Source organism: Hylaeus anthracinus, unplaced genomic scaffold, assembly GCF_026225885.1.
Source record: "Hylaeus anthracinus isolate JK02 unplaced genomic scaffold, UHH_iyHylAnth1.0_haploid 0, whole genome shotgun sequence".
In the NCBI taxonomy this organism is placed as follows: Eukaryota; Metazoa; Arthropoda; class Insecta; order Hymenoptera; family Colletidae; genus Hylaeus; species Hylaeus anthracinus.
In genome coordinates this window covers 13,818,839-13,837,075 of record NW_026533254.1, presented here as the reverse complement: position 1 = coordinate 13,837,075, position 18,237 = coordinate 13,818,839, and the positions used below count along the sequence as shown (strand labels likewise).

The following is an 18,237-nucleotide window of genomic DNA, read 5'->3' as shown; positions in this document are numbered from 1 at the left end:
GAATTAAGGGTCAAAAAATGATTCTCATTCATATTTTAATATCACAATCCTTGTTCATTCATTTATTATAGAATACATAACCCTCTATTTTTGTTTGTTTTATTATCACATGCAAATGGCGCCATCTATCGAAAAAGATATAGAAACTCTTCGAGGATAAACTTTTAGGAACTACTATTTTCATTACAAACTTGAATGTTTCGCCACCGATGGCGCTGACTCAAAGATTGATACATCTAGTAACCTACGTCACGACGAACAAAAGTCCCATCTAACATTTAACGAAGTATACATAAGGGTATCGGTATAAATTTTAGCACAAGGGCATTAGTGCTGTTGATTACCTCGGTATCACCAGGTGAATATTATCGCCGAGAAGCAGAGATGGGCAAAACCGTAGGCTTCGAATAAACCTGAAGTTTGCTGATATGTTTGTCTCGTTCCCTCTTTTGAAAATTTTCCAAAGAAGAAAACGAGACAAACATATCGGCAAACTTCAGATTTATTCGAAGTCTAGGGTTTTGCCCATCTCTGCTGCCGAGAAGCTTGTTTACTCTACCAAATACTCTGGAGTGTTCGCCAACCAGCTTCCGGAACCAACAACTCTCAACCAATCAGAGGTAAATTTCACGTCTGTGCATTTGTGTAGTACGACCCACTACGAACAAGGTTTTTTGGCGCCCAGTAACACTGTGTAACACACATACGCATAGAGCCCAGCGAAAAGAAACGCGACACGACAGCAGCGCCTCTGTATATTCACGCTCGTTCCCATTGTTTGACATCAACGGAATTTACCGCTACTACGGCGAGTGGTAAAATTCAGTGTGCCGGGGCTGCGCGAGTGTGTATGGACGCTATCGTGCAGCGTTGACACTTTCAGCGGATGGCTTTCCTTGAGTCGGTTACGTAAAAAGTTCTATCCAATTACGGAAGCTTTCGTCTAGCTCGGTTGTTCCCGTAATAACGGACAAATTTGCACGAGGCTGTCGAGCTTGTTTGGGTCGTTCCCAAGACGGATCTTAGCGCGTGGGTTTACGATCCCTTCGAAGCGAGCAAGCGGGTGAGCGGTGTGTTACATGGCGTCCCAAGCGTTGCACGCAGCACGCTAGGACTACGGTTACACAAACGCGCAGGTTCGTCCGTTATTTATTCGTATGATTATTTGCTGGCCTTATTGTCGGAGTAACGGGGAATGTGAGTGCTCTACGATACAACGAATCGAGAAACAGTGAGGGAGAAAACGGTCGAGTATATCGATATATGTAAAACCGGAAACAAAGTACAGATAGATTTACTCGATCCTCTGTATCTTAAACTGTGCATACCGAGGCTTCGTTGGTTGTATACACGGGGACAAGTATTAACGAACGGTTAAAAAGAAAGGGCGGTGGAAAGAGTACGAGAATTAACATAAGCGTAAACGTGCGCTAAACAGCATGGGTAAGACGCCAAAGAAGGCGGTCCCTGGGGGCGATGAGAGGAATTTGCTCAGTCGGAGACTGCTCAACTCGCACAAGAGACAGCGGCAATCTGAGAATCCGAACAGGTTTGTAAAACCAATCAGCCCAACGAACCAGCGAGTTTATCCAGAGTTACTCCCCATTCCGTCGCTAGTTTTCTTCTCGCTCTGACTTTGTATCGTGCTTCTCGCCAGAGAAACCCTGGAAGTTGCGTCGTATATTGTATACATTTCTATATAATATACATATACGTATTGGGTTGTCTGGAAAGTCCATGCTGATTTTTAGTAGGTGGTACAGGTCTGAATATACCGGAATGATTGAAAACAAATAACATGTTGACATCCTTTAAAAGGTGGACAAATTGTGGAACAAAATGGCACATATATAATTCAATAAATAAATATCGAAGTTCAAACGTGTCTTCGAATGTTTCTTAAAAATTGGCACGAACTTTCTGGACAACCCAATGTTTATCACACATCGCGAATAACATCCGCTGTTTTCCTTTTGAGATGTACACGATACGTTTCGATCGTCGCGTAAACTGACATGACGTCGCCATGGATTATCATCCTTCGAATCGCGTACGCGATCTTTTCTTTTTCTTTCAAATATCCGAGGATAAAGCAGGCCAAATGTCACTCGCTTTCGACGGAAGATAACTACCGAAATCACGGGCCTAACGCGTATAATCGAAACGCTTTCTTCAAACACTTTGGAGTCACGTTATTCGGTTTTCGTTAATACGAGAAAACAATCGAATTGTGGAAAAAACGATTTGGAATGAATGGGCAGATGTGAAATATCGTGAAAATATTCGAAAGCTGTAAACGAGAAACTTTGGATTAGCCGCTGTGCCAAGTTTTCTTTTTTTTCTCTCTTTTTTTTTTTAAATAGTGCCTCTCATCACCTCCGGTAGTTCTTACTCTATGGAAATTGGCTATAATTCTGCGTCTACTATCCTTTCAATGACTTTGAACACACGTATTTCCTTGTTACAGGCCTGAATTGAGTACCACGCAGAAAAAAATACCACAGAATCAAAGGAAACACGTTAGTGTAAGTTTGATGGCTCTCAAAAGTTGTTAACAATATTGCTGTTGCACCTAAATAATTTAGTTAAAATTTGTCCAATGATATGACTTTTTGAAGAATTGTACTCCTATTGAAGTATATGATAATGTGTCTGTTGCAGAGTAAACTTCAAGCTCCTACGCAGTCTGAATTGAGTTTTATTAAAAAGCCTCTTGGTAGACCACCTGGTAGCTCTAAAGACAAGAAGTTAACGATTCCCGATAAAAGCGTAGAACCGACACTTGAAAATATGCAGCCAGAATCAGAGGAAGCAGAGGTTAAACTCGATGCAACTACGGAAAACGAAGATGCAAAGAAAGATACGGTCAAGGACACCCAAGAATCCGACGAGTGCGTCGACCATGCTACCGTCAAACTTCCCCCGGATTCCAAGGAACAAGAGAACTCTATAAATAAAGAATCGCTGGTAGTGGAGGAGGAACAAATTCAGGAACAGGAGGTAGCAGAGATTCCTAAGGAGGCCGAAGAGCACGAAGAACCTGATTTAACTTTGAGTTTTGAAACCGAAGACAGCGCTACGAAGACACAGGAGGAGAAATCGAACGATAATACAGAATCGAAAGAGGCGAAAGAGGAATGTATTTCTTTACAGTCAGAATCAAAAGCTGATATCCAAGAAAAGGAAGACGTGCAAAGCGAGTCGCAAACCGATACGGAGAGCTATTCGGTAGACATGTTGGAATCCACGACGTCGGAACTGTCCGAAGTGTCTGAGGTCGTATCGCAGAATGATGGCCAGAAGGAGAAGGAGAAAGTCGAGGAGGAAACCCACAATAAGGAAACGTCGTTCGTTTCGTACGATCCCTCCATAATGTTGAAGGACGTACAAATCAAGCTGAACGATTGCATGAAAGAAAATACGAAGACCTTAGACGCTAGTAACGCTGATTACGAAATGCTGTCTCAAGGATCGAGGGAGGCGTCTTTTGGAAAGACGCTGAGGAGCATTTCCGGGAGACGTTCTCTCAACAGAATGCGTCACGTCACTTTACGCGATCACAGGTATTCGCCGAACAATTCCCTGTTCGTCAACACTTCCAGCGCGTCTCTGCTACCAGACGAAACGGAGGATTTCAAGATCTTGCGTTACAGTACCGGTCTATCCGATACGATTTCCACCACAAACGGAAGCTCCTCCGAGAGAAAGAGGAAATACGAAACCGAGGATTGGAATTCCTCGAAGAAACCGAAAACAGAGTCGGAGAACAGTTTGCTGAACACCTCGATCAGCATTCTGAAAGGACTGCGCAGACCTATCCAAGTTTCTACTCCGCGATCGGAACTGAAATTCCAGACCAACAAATTGAATCTCACGGAAGATGAGAGTAACGCGATGAACGATGGTACCGGCAGAAAATGGTGTAACATCATGTAAATTACGAGAGAGTTTTATGTACAAGGTGTGCTGAAATTGACGGTTCAAACTTTGGGTACGTATAGTATTCGTCGAAATGTGTAAAAACGCGATAGAAAACATTGATCTAAAATTCAAGTCCTTCCAGTTGCAAGATACGCATTATACGTATAGTATTTGCTCAAGTGTTCTCATCGGTAGCATTCATTATGTCAGTTTCTCTTGTCGGGGAATAACGGAAGTACCTAGAATTCTTGCGTATTACTCGGGGATGGACAGAATTTCTTTCGAATAGTAAAATGCAACTTCGAAACTGCTTGTTTCTAGAGTTTATTAACACTTTTTGTTTTTGTTTATTTTTATGAATACTCGCGCAAAGTTTGAACCATTCGCTTCAGCAAACTCTGTATATACGTATATATACACATATATATAAATATATTTTCGAACGCGAAGAAAGCGGGTCCTTGTGCCATGACGCTCTTATCGGCAAGGTAGAATCTGGTTATAAGCGTTACTATATCGTTGACTTTGAAATCTGTTGGATGACGTTTTCTCGATACTGCGCAGAAGTTCGCTTCGGGTCTGTTCTCTCGAATGCTTCGAGTTGTAAACGCGAGTCTTTGGAACCTATTCTTTGGAACGTATCGTACTAAAGACATGTCTGATTTCCTTTGTGTATTCCGTGAAATTTTACACGACGGAGGCTCATTTAAAAAAAAAAAAAAAAAAAAAAAAAAAAACAAAAAAAAACCACACATCGCTTTCGAAACGAATACATTTTTAAACCTTAACTATACATATATTGTTACTATACTATGTCTTGTACTTGTCATTAATACTCGATGTTTTATACGAATGACGGAATGTAATTGTAAGAAAAGCGTAACGGTAGAAGTCCCCCCTCTCTTCGATATTCGACAATTATTTCATCCGATTCGAATTACGTCATTACGGCATTCGATCGGCTCATCGATAGATTATATTTTTCTCCAAACTACGCTACCACTTCTCGCGTGCATTTTACTTTTACTTTTCATTTTAGGACCGATCGACTGACTCATCGTTTCAGTTTATCATTTAGAGAAATAAATTGCTTTGGTTCGTTCCGCATTGCAAAGGTAGTACGTTATAAAATATATATTTTTCGTAATCTCGATACGCGCGAGTCCATTTCAGGATACTTTAATAACGAGTAACCGAGGGTATCGTAAAGAGTTTTTATTTACCCTGACCGCAGAGTTTTGTTACCGAACGTAGAAACGTTCGTATAGATAAACTCTCGCCGTAAAATTTTCTTTGATATTTATGATAGGTTAAATTGTTACGTAATAGTTTTCACCCGAAACCGAGCGACGAAGTGCAGCAAACCATTCATAGAAACGATCGTAGACCTTGTGTTCTTTCCGATTGAAATTTATAAGATTAAACGCTTGACGGAGCTCGAGGCAATTTCGTCGCTCGGTACCGCTTGTCGTTGAATAGCTTGCGTTAGCCGTAACATAGAGGGAACATACACGATGCATACAATCAAAGCGTATTGGTTAAGTTTAGACGTAAATACTCGACGTTCGACGGAATCGTATTACGTGTTCGGAAATAGGAATTCGTCGAGCGGTTCGACCAAAGTCGGGCGTTTATTATTCGAGTAGTTCTTCCACGTTCATTCTTCTTTTTTTTTTATTAAACCGTACCTTTTTAAGATCTCTGCAAACAACTCTTGCCCGAACTGGAAAGAACGTTTAAAACTAACAGAGGCAAAGCGTTAGAGCGCTTCACGTACTTTTATACTTGTTACGATTAAATAGGAGAGAGTTGAAACACGATGTATGAATGATGTATATAGAAAATGAGGTTTATAATAAATCTTGGAAATACGTGACCAGTAGTTACGGTACTTTAACCTCGACAGCTGATTTGCAGGAACGCCCCGGGAAAGAAGTTGGAGTAACGTTGCGGTCGTTTACTTTGAGATGCTATCTGGTCAAAGGACGGGTCCCCATTGGTTTGGCAATTAAGTTACATGGCTTGCGAGCTTCAGTGCCCGCTACGTTCGGAATGCTCGGTGTTTGCATTCGTCTGGATGCTTCGTCACTGGCTTGTTGAGAATTATCGCAGGCCGCGCGTTAATTATAGCAGAACCTCGATTGTCCGGGGGTTGTTTTAAACGTTAGACTGTCAAGGGAAATAAAATTGGGAGAAAAGCTTTAAGAAACGATCGAATAAATTTTTAATACTTTTAATATTTCGATATTTTTCTATTTCTCGCACAAAGTTTACCGTAAGCTTTACCGTTGATAGCGTTCGAGTAGAAAATTCATAGAAAGACGTGTTTGAAGTTTTAGACTAAAAGAATCCCTTGAGCAACCAGTCTTAACGTCTTCTAGCGAAGGAACGCGGTGTTGTACGCGAGCTCTAATCCTCGAAGCTCGAATTTAAGCGAGGATAATACCGATTAAGGAACAAAATCGTCCTTAATTACTTCGTGGGGTTTTCAAATATACATTAATGCACACCTAAAATCACTCCACTTGGGAATAAGTAAGCTTAGCGAATCGAGTCGTTCGCGAGCTCTTCCTACGGAAGGGAATAATTTATCGTCGAATTTAAAGTCCGCAAAGGATCTTATTATTCTCGCGAAGGACACGTAGCTCCTGTCAAAGGGGATCGTCGCGAGGGAGATAATTTCTTCTGGGTTTATCGCATGGTGATCGACAGAGCCAGCGTTCGAGTTCTTTATATTCTGTCGGGGATGATTCTTTAGCGTCATCCCCTTCTCTTTAAGTTTCTATTAATACGTATCGAACAAACAATTTTTAGTCGCGTCAAAGGAGAATTTCGGACGTCGAGTTTCGCCAACCGCCTATAGATATTTCCGGAGCATCTGTGCCCACTCCTCGAGCGCAAACTTACACGATACGTCCGCGATGTCGCGAAGAAATTTCTTACGGACGCGACATGTGTCGCGCGAAAAGTTTCTCGGAACAACTTTCAGGGAACTTTTTTGCCCGAGCGTGGTAGCCCGGTTTTCGGTTGCGCGACCGAACAAAAAACCGTATTAAACGACGAAACGGGTAACGCTGAAGTACTGGATTGCATCGTAATCGTCGTTACATAGAATCGAATAGTTTTCGAGAAATGAATTAAGTAACTGTAGGAAGTAGCAAAAGAGTAACCGGACCAGCGACAAGACGTCTTCAGGCATGCGTTGAAATGCAAGGTTATTTCGAGCGCAATCCGTGAAGGTAACGACGAAACAGAATCTTCTATGCAAGGTTGAATCGCGTATACGAACCTCGTTGTTTCCAGCTGCATAAGACAACAATATTAAGTGGATCGGAAAGTAACGTCGTTTTTGAAATTTTAAATACTGCACACTAGATGGCAAAAGTCTGTTGATAACGAGGGCGATTACATAATCGATTAAAAATGGAAAAATTCATTTGAATTTAATGTAAAAGAAACGACATTACTTTCCAGTCTACCTATTATTATCGTAGCTCTATACTATCGTAGTACTGAAAAAAAATGAAAGTGCTCTTTGTACAGTTAATCAGGATATCGAAGATGTACAGTTGCTGATAGACTCCGTGCTAGTAGACTCCGTTAACGCGAACTTAATCCCGGGCTGTCGAGATCCAGCGATTCTGAAAACAACTCCGATATCTCATCCGAGCGGTTTTAAAGAATCCCATCATGCCCGGCAACGCTAAACCCCTATTTCGCGACGGTAAAGAGTGCGACGCGTTTCTGTTACATAAGGCGGCGTATAAATGTAATTCCAGTTCCCCTTGGGAAATTCAAGATCGCGACGAAGCACGCGTGGAAATCGGAGCAGCCAATGGCGTAGACGTCGCCCTCGCGAGCCACTTCGTATACGATTCCTTTCCACGGTTCGAGGACCGACTCACCCGTCGATTCGTTCAATTAATTCGTACGGTCTGTCGGACGCGAACGCTCGAGAAACTATTTCCAAGGAGTCGATTCTCCTTCGATTCCGTTCGATTCATTTATTCAACGTTCCCGACGTTTCTCGAAACAAACTTTTCCCCTCGCTTTCGATCGGATCGTAACTCTCGAGCCGGTGGTTTCCAAACTTTTTTAAACTCCCTCGTAAAAATAACAGCTCTTGTCCCAGTGGCGAGTGGTTGGTTTCAAATGATACACGAAAAATATAGTTTCGCAAAGTTGTTAAACTTTGGCGTACCGTATATTAACCTCTTACCGTTTTAACACGAGTACACGTAATCGAACAAAACGAGGGATTAAAGAAAGGTCGACGTTTAACTTTACGGGACTCGATTACCCTTCCTCCTCCCCCTCCCCGTCTCAAGACGTGAGAACAACTGCCCTGTGAAGGCAAGGTCCTTGGCAGCCTTCCCTCAAGCCAGGCCACAATACCGTCTTGATCCTCGTGCCGTTTGGTGCAGGTGATGCGTGATGTCTCACGTGCACCTCGCGTCTGAATTCTAAAGCCTGCGCCACGTCGAGAACCAACGGCGTGGCACGCGCCAAACAGGCCCAGGCCAAATTGGAGCACGCAGTGGCGTAGTTTTTGACCTCGGCGCATCCCTGCAGACACGGAAAGTCGTACAGCGTTCTCTCCAGCTGGCTGACCACCTGTTCCGCGACCTCCTGGGAACCGGTTCGGGCACCGGAAGTCGCCAATTGCCGCTTCACGCATTCCTCCAGCCCCGGCGTCGCCGACTGCGCCGTGGTACCACCGTTTAGAACCTTCAGCGCCTCCAGGTATCTCGATGTCTGAATCATACCCGCCAAACGCCAGGAGAGCTGCGAACAAAACCCCTCAAATGTTAACGGACCTTGATTTAACGAATTTCGAACGACCAACGCGATTCGTTTGTTTCAGCCCATGAAGAACTGTATAAAGCCGGCGACTGACTTGCAACAGAACGCTGTAACGTAACTGCTCGGCACGAATTGTACGGTTCGGCATCAGCGTTACATTACAAGGTCGTTTTTGGAATCACGAATGCTCGTTTCGAACTCTCGGCCGAATTCTCTCTCGGTGCTTCCTACTCGATTCAGTGAAAACGTAGACGATCAAAGAGGTTCGTCAAAAAACCGACAGACCAGTGGAGCACGCAAGAGCGCGAACCAAGCGCAAGAGCGGCTCGGTTCGTCGCTCGCTAAGTCCATCCAGACAGCGAATGCTCGCGTTACATTACAATGTTCTGTTGTAAGTCAGTCGCCGGCTTAAGGAGTCCTAACTGTGTAGTGTAGAAGTGTCATTAAAATCCCGAGCTTGAACTTATGAATATTTCTACCACTCGCGGCGTAAGTGAGCACAGACTACGATATACATATGTTATATATATATATATGATAATACATACACATATGACATATACATATCGTAGTCAGTGCGCATTTGCGCCGCGAGTGGTAAAAATATTCATAACTTCAATTTCGGGATTTTGATAACAGTTTTCTAGTAACTTTCTTAGGGAGGTGGATCTCCTTATACTGTCTTCATGTTTCAGCGTATATTCTCAAGATAAACGCGAGTGAAAAACGATGGAGTTCTGGTCAATTTAGCCACGCTCGTCAGAGGTATTTCCTTAGTTTCGAGGTGCGAGCGGTCCTTATCGGGCGAACCCTGGAGTAATCCTGGTCGAATCCAGAGAGTAGGCAGGAAATTAAAACGCTTATCGCGCCGAATCCAAGACATCGAAACACGTTTCGCGTCGCGTGGGGTATAAAAGAGGGAAAACCGCGTGCTCGGTAAGCGTCGAGAATCGGAACAGAGGAAGTTTACCTTTATTTTTTTCAGCGAGACGAAAAGAGCGTTCCCGGCTGAAAAGCGGGGAATCCGAGCAAACATAAAGGGGTCCCCCTCGATTGTTTCGAAACAATCTCTCGACGCTCATCCGCCGCTTTGTTTGGAAATAATTTAACGCTGAGCGGAGGCGTTCGAGCTTGACGAAACATATCCAGAGGTGTCGTTAACAATTCCCACGGGTTAAAATCTTCCGTTAATCCTTCCCTTAAAACAAGAGACCATACAGCTTAATTTTCAAACTGAAACGGAGGGAAGCACCCTTGGCTATCTCATCGAACGTACGTTTACACGATGTATAATTGCATTCGTTTCGAATATCTCGTGAAAAGCTCGCTCGACTAATTTTCCCCGGCGCGATAAATGAGCCGGGATCCCGTCGAAAGCTTTCATCGGACCGTTTCGGTGTGAAATTTTTTTAATTGGATCGTTGAAACGACGCGAAATGAAGCGCGAACAATTGTTTCCCGCCCGCTGAACGCGAATCCGATCGACTCTTCCGCTCGACGCGTAAATTTAAAAAAAAAAAAAGAAAAAAAAGAAGAAACTCCGCAAAATACATTTCACGCCGCGAAACGTTTCAAAGTACAGAATCCGGACGAAACGATGCCGTAAAAAGCGCGGGTCAAAGCGAAATCCATTTTCCGCCGTGAATAAATCATAGGATTATCAAAGCGGATCCCGCCTAAGTGCTCAGTCTCCACGGGATGACTTTCGCGTCGGTCAAAGGAGAAGAAAAAAGGAAATCTTGCCCCTTTGGAACACCGAGACTACCCTGTTTCTTTCCCAACTCGTAAATCCCTCGGTCGCGAGATCGTCCCGAGACCGAGCTTAGGAATGCTGGCTGGCCCCGAACAAGGGGGTGTACTTTAATTAAGGGTTGTAACTCACCCGACACTTTTCCCAAAAAACGGGCCAATTTTGGGAAATTTTTACACGAAAGCTTTTGCAGAATTTTGTATTGATAATGGTTTTTCGTCGTACTCGTTCTCACCCTCTGCACGCAACTACACTGATTGGACGTTCGACCTCGAATGTCTTCAAAATCATCGCACGCTACACTACGTAGTGCGAAAAGTACGCGAATATCGAAATATAGCTCGTGGAATCCAAACGAATCATCGAATTTAGCTTGGCTATTGTATTCGTTAGTCCTGTGACAGTTTGGGAACGAATTGATACAGGATTCGAGTACGTCCCACCCTTCGGATGGTAACCGCGATATGCTTGATCCCATCGTTAATACACACGTATAGCCAAAGATTATTTTTGCCGTCACCGGCCATCTCTACCACCACGCACCTGTCTCTCGACCGATCGATCGACCATTAACGTCAAAGCTGTCGCGAGAGGGGTGCCGAGGGTGCACTTTTGCGATCGAGTGTACCCGGCAAGTGGCAGAGGTGCTAGTCCGCGTCAGCCTGGGGGTATTACTTTGCATACATACAGGTACATACATTTCCACACACCGTTGTGCCCCGAGAAATCGATGAGCTAAAATAAATAGCTACGACCAAAGCGACTCTCTGTCTCTCTATCTTCGTGTATCGTTCGGCACGTGGCGCACCTCGACGCCACCTCCGTCTCGATTTTCCTTCTTTTTCAACGACAGACCAATCGAATCTTTCGCGGACACGTCGCGAGCGCGCGGGGGTGCTAGTCGCTGATATTGTCCCGCGCGTCGATTCGTTTTTCCGGATCTCCGTGTTTCTATTTTCTCCACCTATCAATCCGATCCCCCGTGGCGAGCTACCGGAATAAACGACGCGCGCCGTGTAATAAAAGACGCTTTTGTACGCGACTGTCTACGAAAACGAGAAACACTCAGGGGGGAAAAAGGGAGAAAGGAGGCAATTCGAAGCATATGGATGGAGAAGTAAGCACGGGCCATACCGCGAGTTTAAATAGTCGTTACGAAAACGGAAGAAAGAGTTTGGCGCGTATCGCGAGGAGAAAGAAAGTTCAATCCTGACAGGGGATCAAGACGCACCTGGTTAGACGTTTGTAGCCAGCCTTCGGAAAGCCAGGACTATTAGTGAAAAATTCATTCTTCTTCGTGCTCTGTCTCCGTCAGGCAAATCGGCGTCATCGGTTTTTCTAACGACCGGAACTTTCTCCTTATTGCATCACGAAAAAGAAGAGGAATTTTTTATATGAAACTAATTTTTTAAATAAAACATCATCATCATTCAGTTTCATATAAGAAATTCCTCTTTTTTTTCGTGATGCAATAAGGAGACAGTTCCGGTCGCTAGAAAAACTGACGATGCCGATTTGACGGAGACAGAGCACGAATTTACAGAGAATGAATTTTTCACTAATTTTACGATATTTTGTATTCTGCATGTTTTGTTTGTATTGCCAAATGTTTTAAGAATAAAATAAACATGCGTTTGAGAGAAGATTTTGTTCCCTTCGTTCAAAAAATCCCTTGAATTTCAGGTGTCTTTCAGAGCGGTGCGCTATAAGGAGGCAGCTTCAAACGTTAATCCTTCCCCCGCTGCTCGAAAAGAAAGGTTGGAATCCGAAACGACATAATTTCATAATTAGACATCTATGCTACGATATGAAAAAGAAAACGACAGAAAGTTTCAAAAATCTGAATGCTGAAACGTTTCATTAATTCCCCCCAAAAATTTGAAAAAGTTGCCCTCTTATTAATGCACCCCCCCGCTCCCCATTTTTATAATTTCAAGGTCACTTCCACCGAAACGACCAAATCGAGGACTTGGGCTAGGTATCGATCTAGCGCGTTTCTTGATACAGCCACGATATCGTTGTTTATGACCGTCCCGCCGTGACACCGACGAAAAATCCGAAAAAATAAAAGGAGAGTCTTCTGACCCGAGAGAAAAGGACGATAATAAAACGAGTAGAGCGTGAAACACGGGCCGTGCGTGCGAGAACTGTTCGGCTCGTAACGGTGTAGCGACAACAGTTAGATAGAAGCAAACCGAGGAGCAAATTATCTGTCCGAACGATTCTCAGTCTCTCCATTGTGTATAGCTCGCAATTATTTCGCACGCTCGGCACGCGAAATAATTAAGCGACAACCGGAGCAGAGGCGTACGCGTCTCGACTCAGCTCCACGTATTTGTATCGACACCTTTTGCAAAATTTTTGGTTCGACAAAGGAACCGTGGTATCTCGTCGTTGGCGAGTAACGCGCGATGCCAGTTAGAAAACTAGTTCCGCGGGTAAATTCCAGTTTGGCAAATTCGTGCCTTTTGTTTCTCGCCGGACTTCATCTGCCCCTTCGTACCTTAATTGCGCGCTGGTCCATTCCTCTCCGCGCGACAAGGGACGGGATAGGCGGCAATATTGCTTTTTCCCCTGCATAGTCATGTCGCGAGCCCGGCCTCATATCGACTAGATCGTTCATTGCGAGCTGGCGGCGAATACGAGTCGGTTAGGATGGCTTCAAATTTGTCGGGCTTCCTCGAGCGGTCTCCTAACTCGGTCGCTATCGCGATGGTAACGGCATCGCTCGAAATTTTTTTATCAAAGACACCGCGTTGAACAGACTATTTTGTTCCAACTCGAACGAATCGATCTTTCAAAAATTGTCGCATACGGATACAGAAACGATAAGAAACAACCCGGAACAAGAGTAGCCCACTCGAAGAAGTGAAGCCGTTAGGTGTTTTCCCGCAGGGACGCGAGTGCCGGACAAGTGTTTATTCGCGTCCCGCGCCGGCTTTTGTGTACCTTTCCTATTGGGCATCGATTTTTCCTCTTTTTCTCTCTCCATCGAGATCCTCTCTACTGCAATACCTTTGCATTTACTCGAGTTTCTCCGTGCAAATCACGATTAGCTGGATCCTATAAAATATCCTCGAAGAAATTGCACAGATAACAAAAATAATGTGTGCATCTTTAATTGATACCCGATTAACGGGACTGTTCCAGTACGAGTAGAGAACGAGCACACCGAGGAGATTCTACAGAGTTTGATATTTTTTTTTTATGCGAATACCTAATAGCTTCAGAGATTTCGCCGCTTTCTACATATTTAGCTTATTGTTAGTCTAGGTATGTGCGAATAATCATATATATATATTAACACGATAGAGAGTTAAGGTTATTTTAAAGAGATGTTGTACTCCAATTGAAAGCGAACGGGTTAGATTTGGGTCAGATAACGAACCACTCGGTACAGATTCCTCGAGAAATTAGATTTCCAAAGCGTTGCGCGAATTTCGCTGGGCTATCGACGCGGACCGATATGCCAAGCGGTGGTTCTCCGTGCCTTTGACGAAAACAGTTTTCGTCGGTGCGATAACCGAGCACATATAATTTCAGAAGCCGCGACGAATTTGAGATATGTTTCACGAGGACTCAACTTCGTAATTATTCGCTAGACAGATTTCCCACTTTTGGCAACATTATTTTCCGACCGAATAACCGAACCGCGAAGCAACTAATCCACGTTACGAGGAGGTCCGTTGGAAAATAGCCGAGGTACCAGGTTACGTTGTTTCAATGGCTAATGAGGATTTCCCTGGGAAATTCTGCAAGTTTTACCATTAATTTTCGACGATAAACGAGTCCACACCTGCGCGATTACGGGAGAGTTTCGTCGAGGAAAGTGAGCTTCACGGGAAACTGTTATCACGGTACCGAAATTCTCCAATTTGAAAATTATTACTCCGCGCATACCGCGGGGCTTGGAGGAATCGGTTTCTCTTGTACGTGGAAATACATACGCCGATTCGAGGGGCGCTACCGATCATCGCGGCAGCAATGTAAAGAGGAATCTTTCGACGCTGGTCGCTTCATCGCTGAAACTTTCCTTACAAACCGTGACAAAAGTGTCATGGGAATGGTCGTGAGAATTTATAAGAGAGTTTCTGAAAGATTACGAGCAATATTGCCTGAGCCTGAGGAACCGCAGGCTTTCGTCGTATAAATTTTAATAAAAGGGAAAATTTTTATTTTCCGCTGCGTCGCGTATTTTGAGTGCGACGAACGAAGGACAATTTTTCTTGAAATATTCCCGGAGCTTTAAGAATAATTATCGTTGTTTTTACTACGATATTACTACTTGCGGGCTTTAAAAAACTATGAAAACATAAACCGACGTCGCTAATATCGGCGCCGTTAAACTGGAACCCGAGGATAAGGGCTTGGCGAAACAAAAGGCAATTTTCACTTAACGGTTTCCCGTGAACACCTATCGGTTCGTACGGCAACAAAAGCCACGCTCCGCGGCACTTTGACAACGATATCGTCGACGAAAAGGCGCGGGCAAAAAGGGAGACAAGAAAGTGCGACCAAACGAAATATAGCGACGCGATGATTGGCAAGCCCGAGTCTACAATCAATTCGAGTAATTTGTTCGATCGTTAACCCTCCGACGTTTCTGGTCGAGAAAGAATGCTCGAAACAAACGATTCTTTGATCGTTGGATGGACCTATCCTTTAATTTAAATGACGCGGTCGAACAGGCAGAACTGACGAGAAATCAGGATCGTGTCACTGTTTTTAGAAACTCATGGCTGGAGGGGACAGCCTCGCGTTCGCGAAACCTCATGATGTGTACAGAAATATACAGGTTGCTCCGTAATTGTACCCCGAGTGGTACAAGCGAGTGGGGGCTGATTCTATGTAAACAATTGAATCGAAAATGTAGAATAAAATTGTTTCATATGACGCTTTATTTTCGAAAAAAATATTATTGATTATTGTACTCAATTATTGGAAAATGTTCCTCTTACGATTCGAAGAAATTTAATTTTTCAACAAGCTGGAGCACCACCATACTATAGTAGAGAAGTAAGATGCCATTTAAAAGAAAATTATCACTGCTGGATCCGGATCTATCGCCTTTAGACTTTTATTTGTGGAGTCACGTTAAGTCGATTGTGTACAGCGACGACACGACGAGAGTTGAACAATTCAAACAAAAAATTATTATAGCGTTTGAACGATTAAAATTATACAACGACACATTAGAAAACGTTCGATGCAATTTAATAAGGAGAGCAAAGTTACTTCGACAAATTTTCAAACTTTTTTCGAAAATAAAGCGTCACGCAACAAAATTTTATTCTACCTCTTCGATTTCATTTTTCACGTAGAATCGCCCTCTGCTCGCTTGTACCGCCAGTTACGGGGTCACCCTGTATAGATATACATATATTAAGTAAATCTGAAAATTTGGTTAGAGTTTCGAGTCGTGGATTCCACGCGACGAGCTCCGAGTCCCTTATTCTTCTCCCGCCGCTACTTCTTCTCTAAATAGAGACACTCTTGGTAACGAGTCGTACTTAACCGTCGACTGGGTTTCTTTGACGAAAGGGGTTGCAAGCGCATTAGGGGTGGCAGCGGTGTGATTGTTCCTACTTAGCATAAAGTGCCACTTACCACGACCACTGAATAGAGAATCTTGGCTTTCAAGTCGGGCGCGTTCTTGAGGGGTTCCAGAGCGTCCAGAGCGTCCAGGGTATGCAAATGCGCCTGGCCGTAGAGAGCGGCGTATCTTTCGGCGAGTCGTTCGGCGGTCACATCGCCGGAAGTTAAACTCGAAAAATTCTCTTCCGTCCCGCGAAGCTCGCAGCTGTTCCTAACCACCGGCTCGGGGGTCGGGCTGCAACTCTCGTCCGTGTGATAGCCAGCGCTGCTGCTGGATTCCTCCTCGTAGTCGTCCGCCAGATTCTCATCCAATTGGAATACCTGCGCGGAAATATGCCACGTCTTTGGTACCGAGCTCGTGCATTTTCTACGCCGTTGGCAACTTTTCGAGCGGTCTCGAATCGAAAGGAACGGACACATTTCGTTTCGTCTGCTTCTGACGTTTCAAAATTGCCGACCGAATCCTCGCACCAGAGTTTCGAACTTTCGAGCGAGCTTCGCGAAAATCCCCATCGTTTAACGTATTTTATCTCGTGTCTTCTATTTAGTAATAATTTATACGCGAATCGAAACGCATTCTGCGATTACTAATTTCGTGCATTAACGGTGGCTTTAAAACACATGGAAATTTTTAAAGCGAACGATCTCCTCCAGATTGAAAAATGTCGATTACTGCCGCGTTTTCCCTTTATTCGCGTCACGAGAGCCTTTTTCGCGCCTCGTGCAACGTTCTGGTTAGATCTGGTCGGGCAACAAAGATCCGTTTTTTTCATTAGCGGCGCGAAACGAAGCACGAAACGATCCGGAGGGTGCCGAGGGAAATTCCCGGGACACCGTCGACCACCGCAGAGGCTGCGCGTAGCCTTCGCAATTTTACAGAGAACAGGAAACCGCTCGGCGATTCCAACACGTGCCTAAATATTTATTAATTGCAGCCCTGACGGACAATCGCGCGGACGCACGCTGCTATTTCAATCACCGATGCAGACCGTTTCCGTCGTTATTGGATGCAACGCGTTTGCAAATTGTGCATGAAAATTTGACCGGATATCTCGGACACGTACCGCGGCATCGACTACCTATAACGAAGATACAAGTTTAATACGACAATCTGTATATACGCGGTGTTGCATTTACCCGTAATCGATAACCGATGCATCCAGCGTCGATCAAAGGAAACCTGGAAATCGACGTTTCGCGCGATGCTTCGAAAATCGTTCGAGGGAGTTTTCTACTCTAACATATTTTAACAAATTGCGGACCAGACATTTTATTGCTAACCATGCCCAGTGGTCGGACGACGTAATATGAAACACGAGTCGTATCTCGTCAGTCGTTCGTAATGTGTTAAAAAGACGTTCCCTTTTTGTATAAATTCTACGATGCTTTCTTTTTTAAACAACTTATCGTCCTGTTTAGTGTACGTGCGTTGCAGGGAAAGCTTCACGATCGATAAACCGAGTCCGCGTTTTCGTGAGTTGCAGGGATACGGTCTCTGCGAGTACACTCGTGTAATTTAAGATCACGAAAGGGTCCTTAAGGGATTTCACGTGGTTAGAGACTTTACGCTCGCGAATCTAGCTGTGTTCATCAACCTCCTCTCTGCTGAGCCCCGATCTCGTGGGACGTCTAGTGCTTACGATGGCGAATCCTGCTCGTTCGAATCATTTTACGTTCTACGCGCTCCTTTTCGCGTTTCTATCTCGAATATAAAGAATGGAAAATATCCTCGATCGTAACCAATGAAACCGAGGAAGTTTACAAGCATTTCGCTACTATTTTTAATTAGAAAATCTTAAGCGTATCGTACCTGTAGATTGTCCTGGTGCATCAGTTGCAAGGCCAGGTCGCAGCCCTTGGAGAACTGCAGAAGCTTCGCAGCCAAGGGTGGATTTTTGGTGTTGCCGCCGAGCGTGGATTTCCTCAAGGCCGTCCATTGTCTGAGAGCTTCCTTGTCTTGTTCGACCCTTCGTTTCAGCTCGGACAGCAGACTTTCTAAGCCGCTCGGGTCGCCAGCTTTCTCTAGCGTGTTCAGCAGACTCTGATTATCGATGAGCCTTTGCTGAATCTCGCTATACTTGAGCGAAAGTTGCCGCTGATGCGATGCAGCCTGCACACCTTGGTCCGCTGAAAATGAGACGCTACTTACTTTCGCGCGGGAAACCTAT

At 44.3% G+C, this 18,237-nt stretch overlaps 2 protein-coding genes across 6 annotated transcripts in view; one reads left to right on the top strand and one right to left on the bottom strand.

Moving 5' to 3' along the window:
- Positions 1 to 813: 813 nt before the first annotated feature.
- Positions 814 to 4,212, top strand: LOC128888888 (serrate RNA effector molecule homolog). Its single transcript, XM_054146073.1, has 3 exons — positions 814 to 1,549; positions 2,468 to 2,525; positions 2,662 to 4,212. Exons 1-3 carry the CDS (start codon positions 1,440 to 1,442, stop codon positions 3,934 to 3,936), a joined length of 1,443 nt encoding a protein of 480 aa, XP_054002048.1. The 5' UTR covers positions 814 to 1,439; the 3' UTR covers positions 3,937 to 4,212.
- Positions 4,213 to 4,215: 3 nt separating this feature from the next.
- LOC128888857 (uncharacterized) overlaps positions 4,216 to 18,237 on the bottom strand; it is a 41,563-nt gene continuing 27,541 nt past the window's right edge. For all 5 annotated transcript variants that reach the window (XM_054146033.1, XM_054146041.1, XM_054146028.1 and 2 more), the window contains 3 exons: positions 17,880 to 18,196; positions 16,082 to 16,390; positions 4,216 to 8,706 (listed from right to left, as the gene is read on the bottom strand). In XM_054146033.1, the coding sequence (XP_054002008.1) occupies positions 8,245 to 8,706; positions 16,082 to 16,390; positions 17,880 to 18,196 (1,088 nt within the window). In that variant the 3' untranslated portion in view covers positions 4,216 to 8,244. The remainder of the gene's footprint in view (positions 8,707 to 16,081; positions 16,391 to 17,879; positions 18,197 to 18,237) is intronic.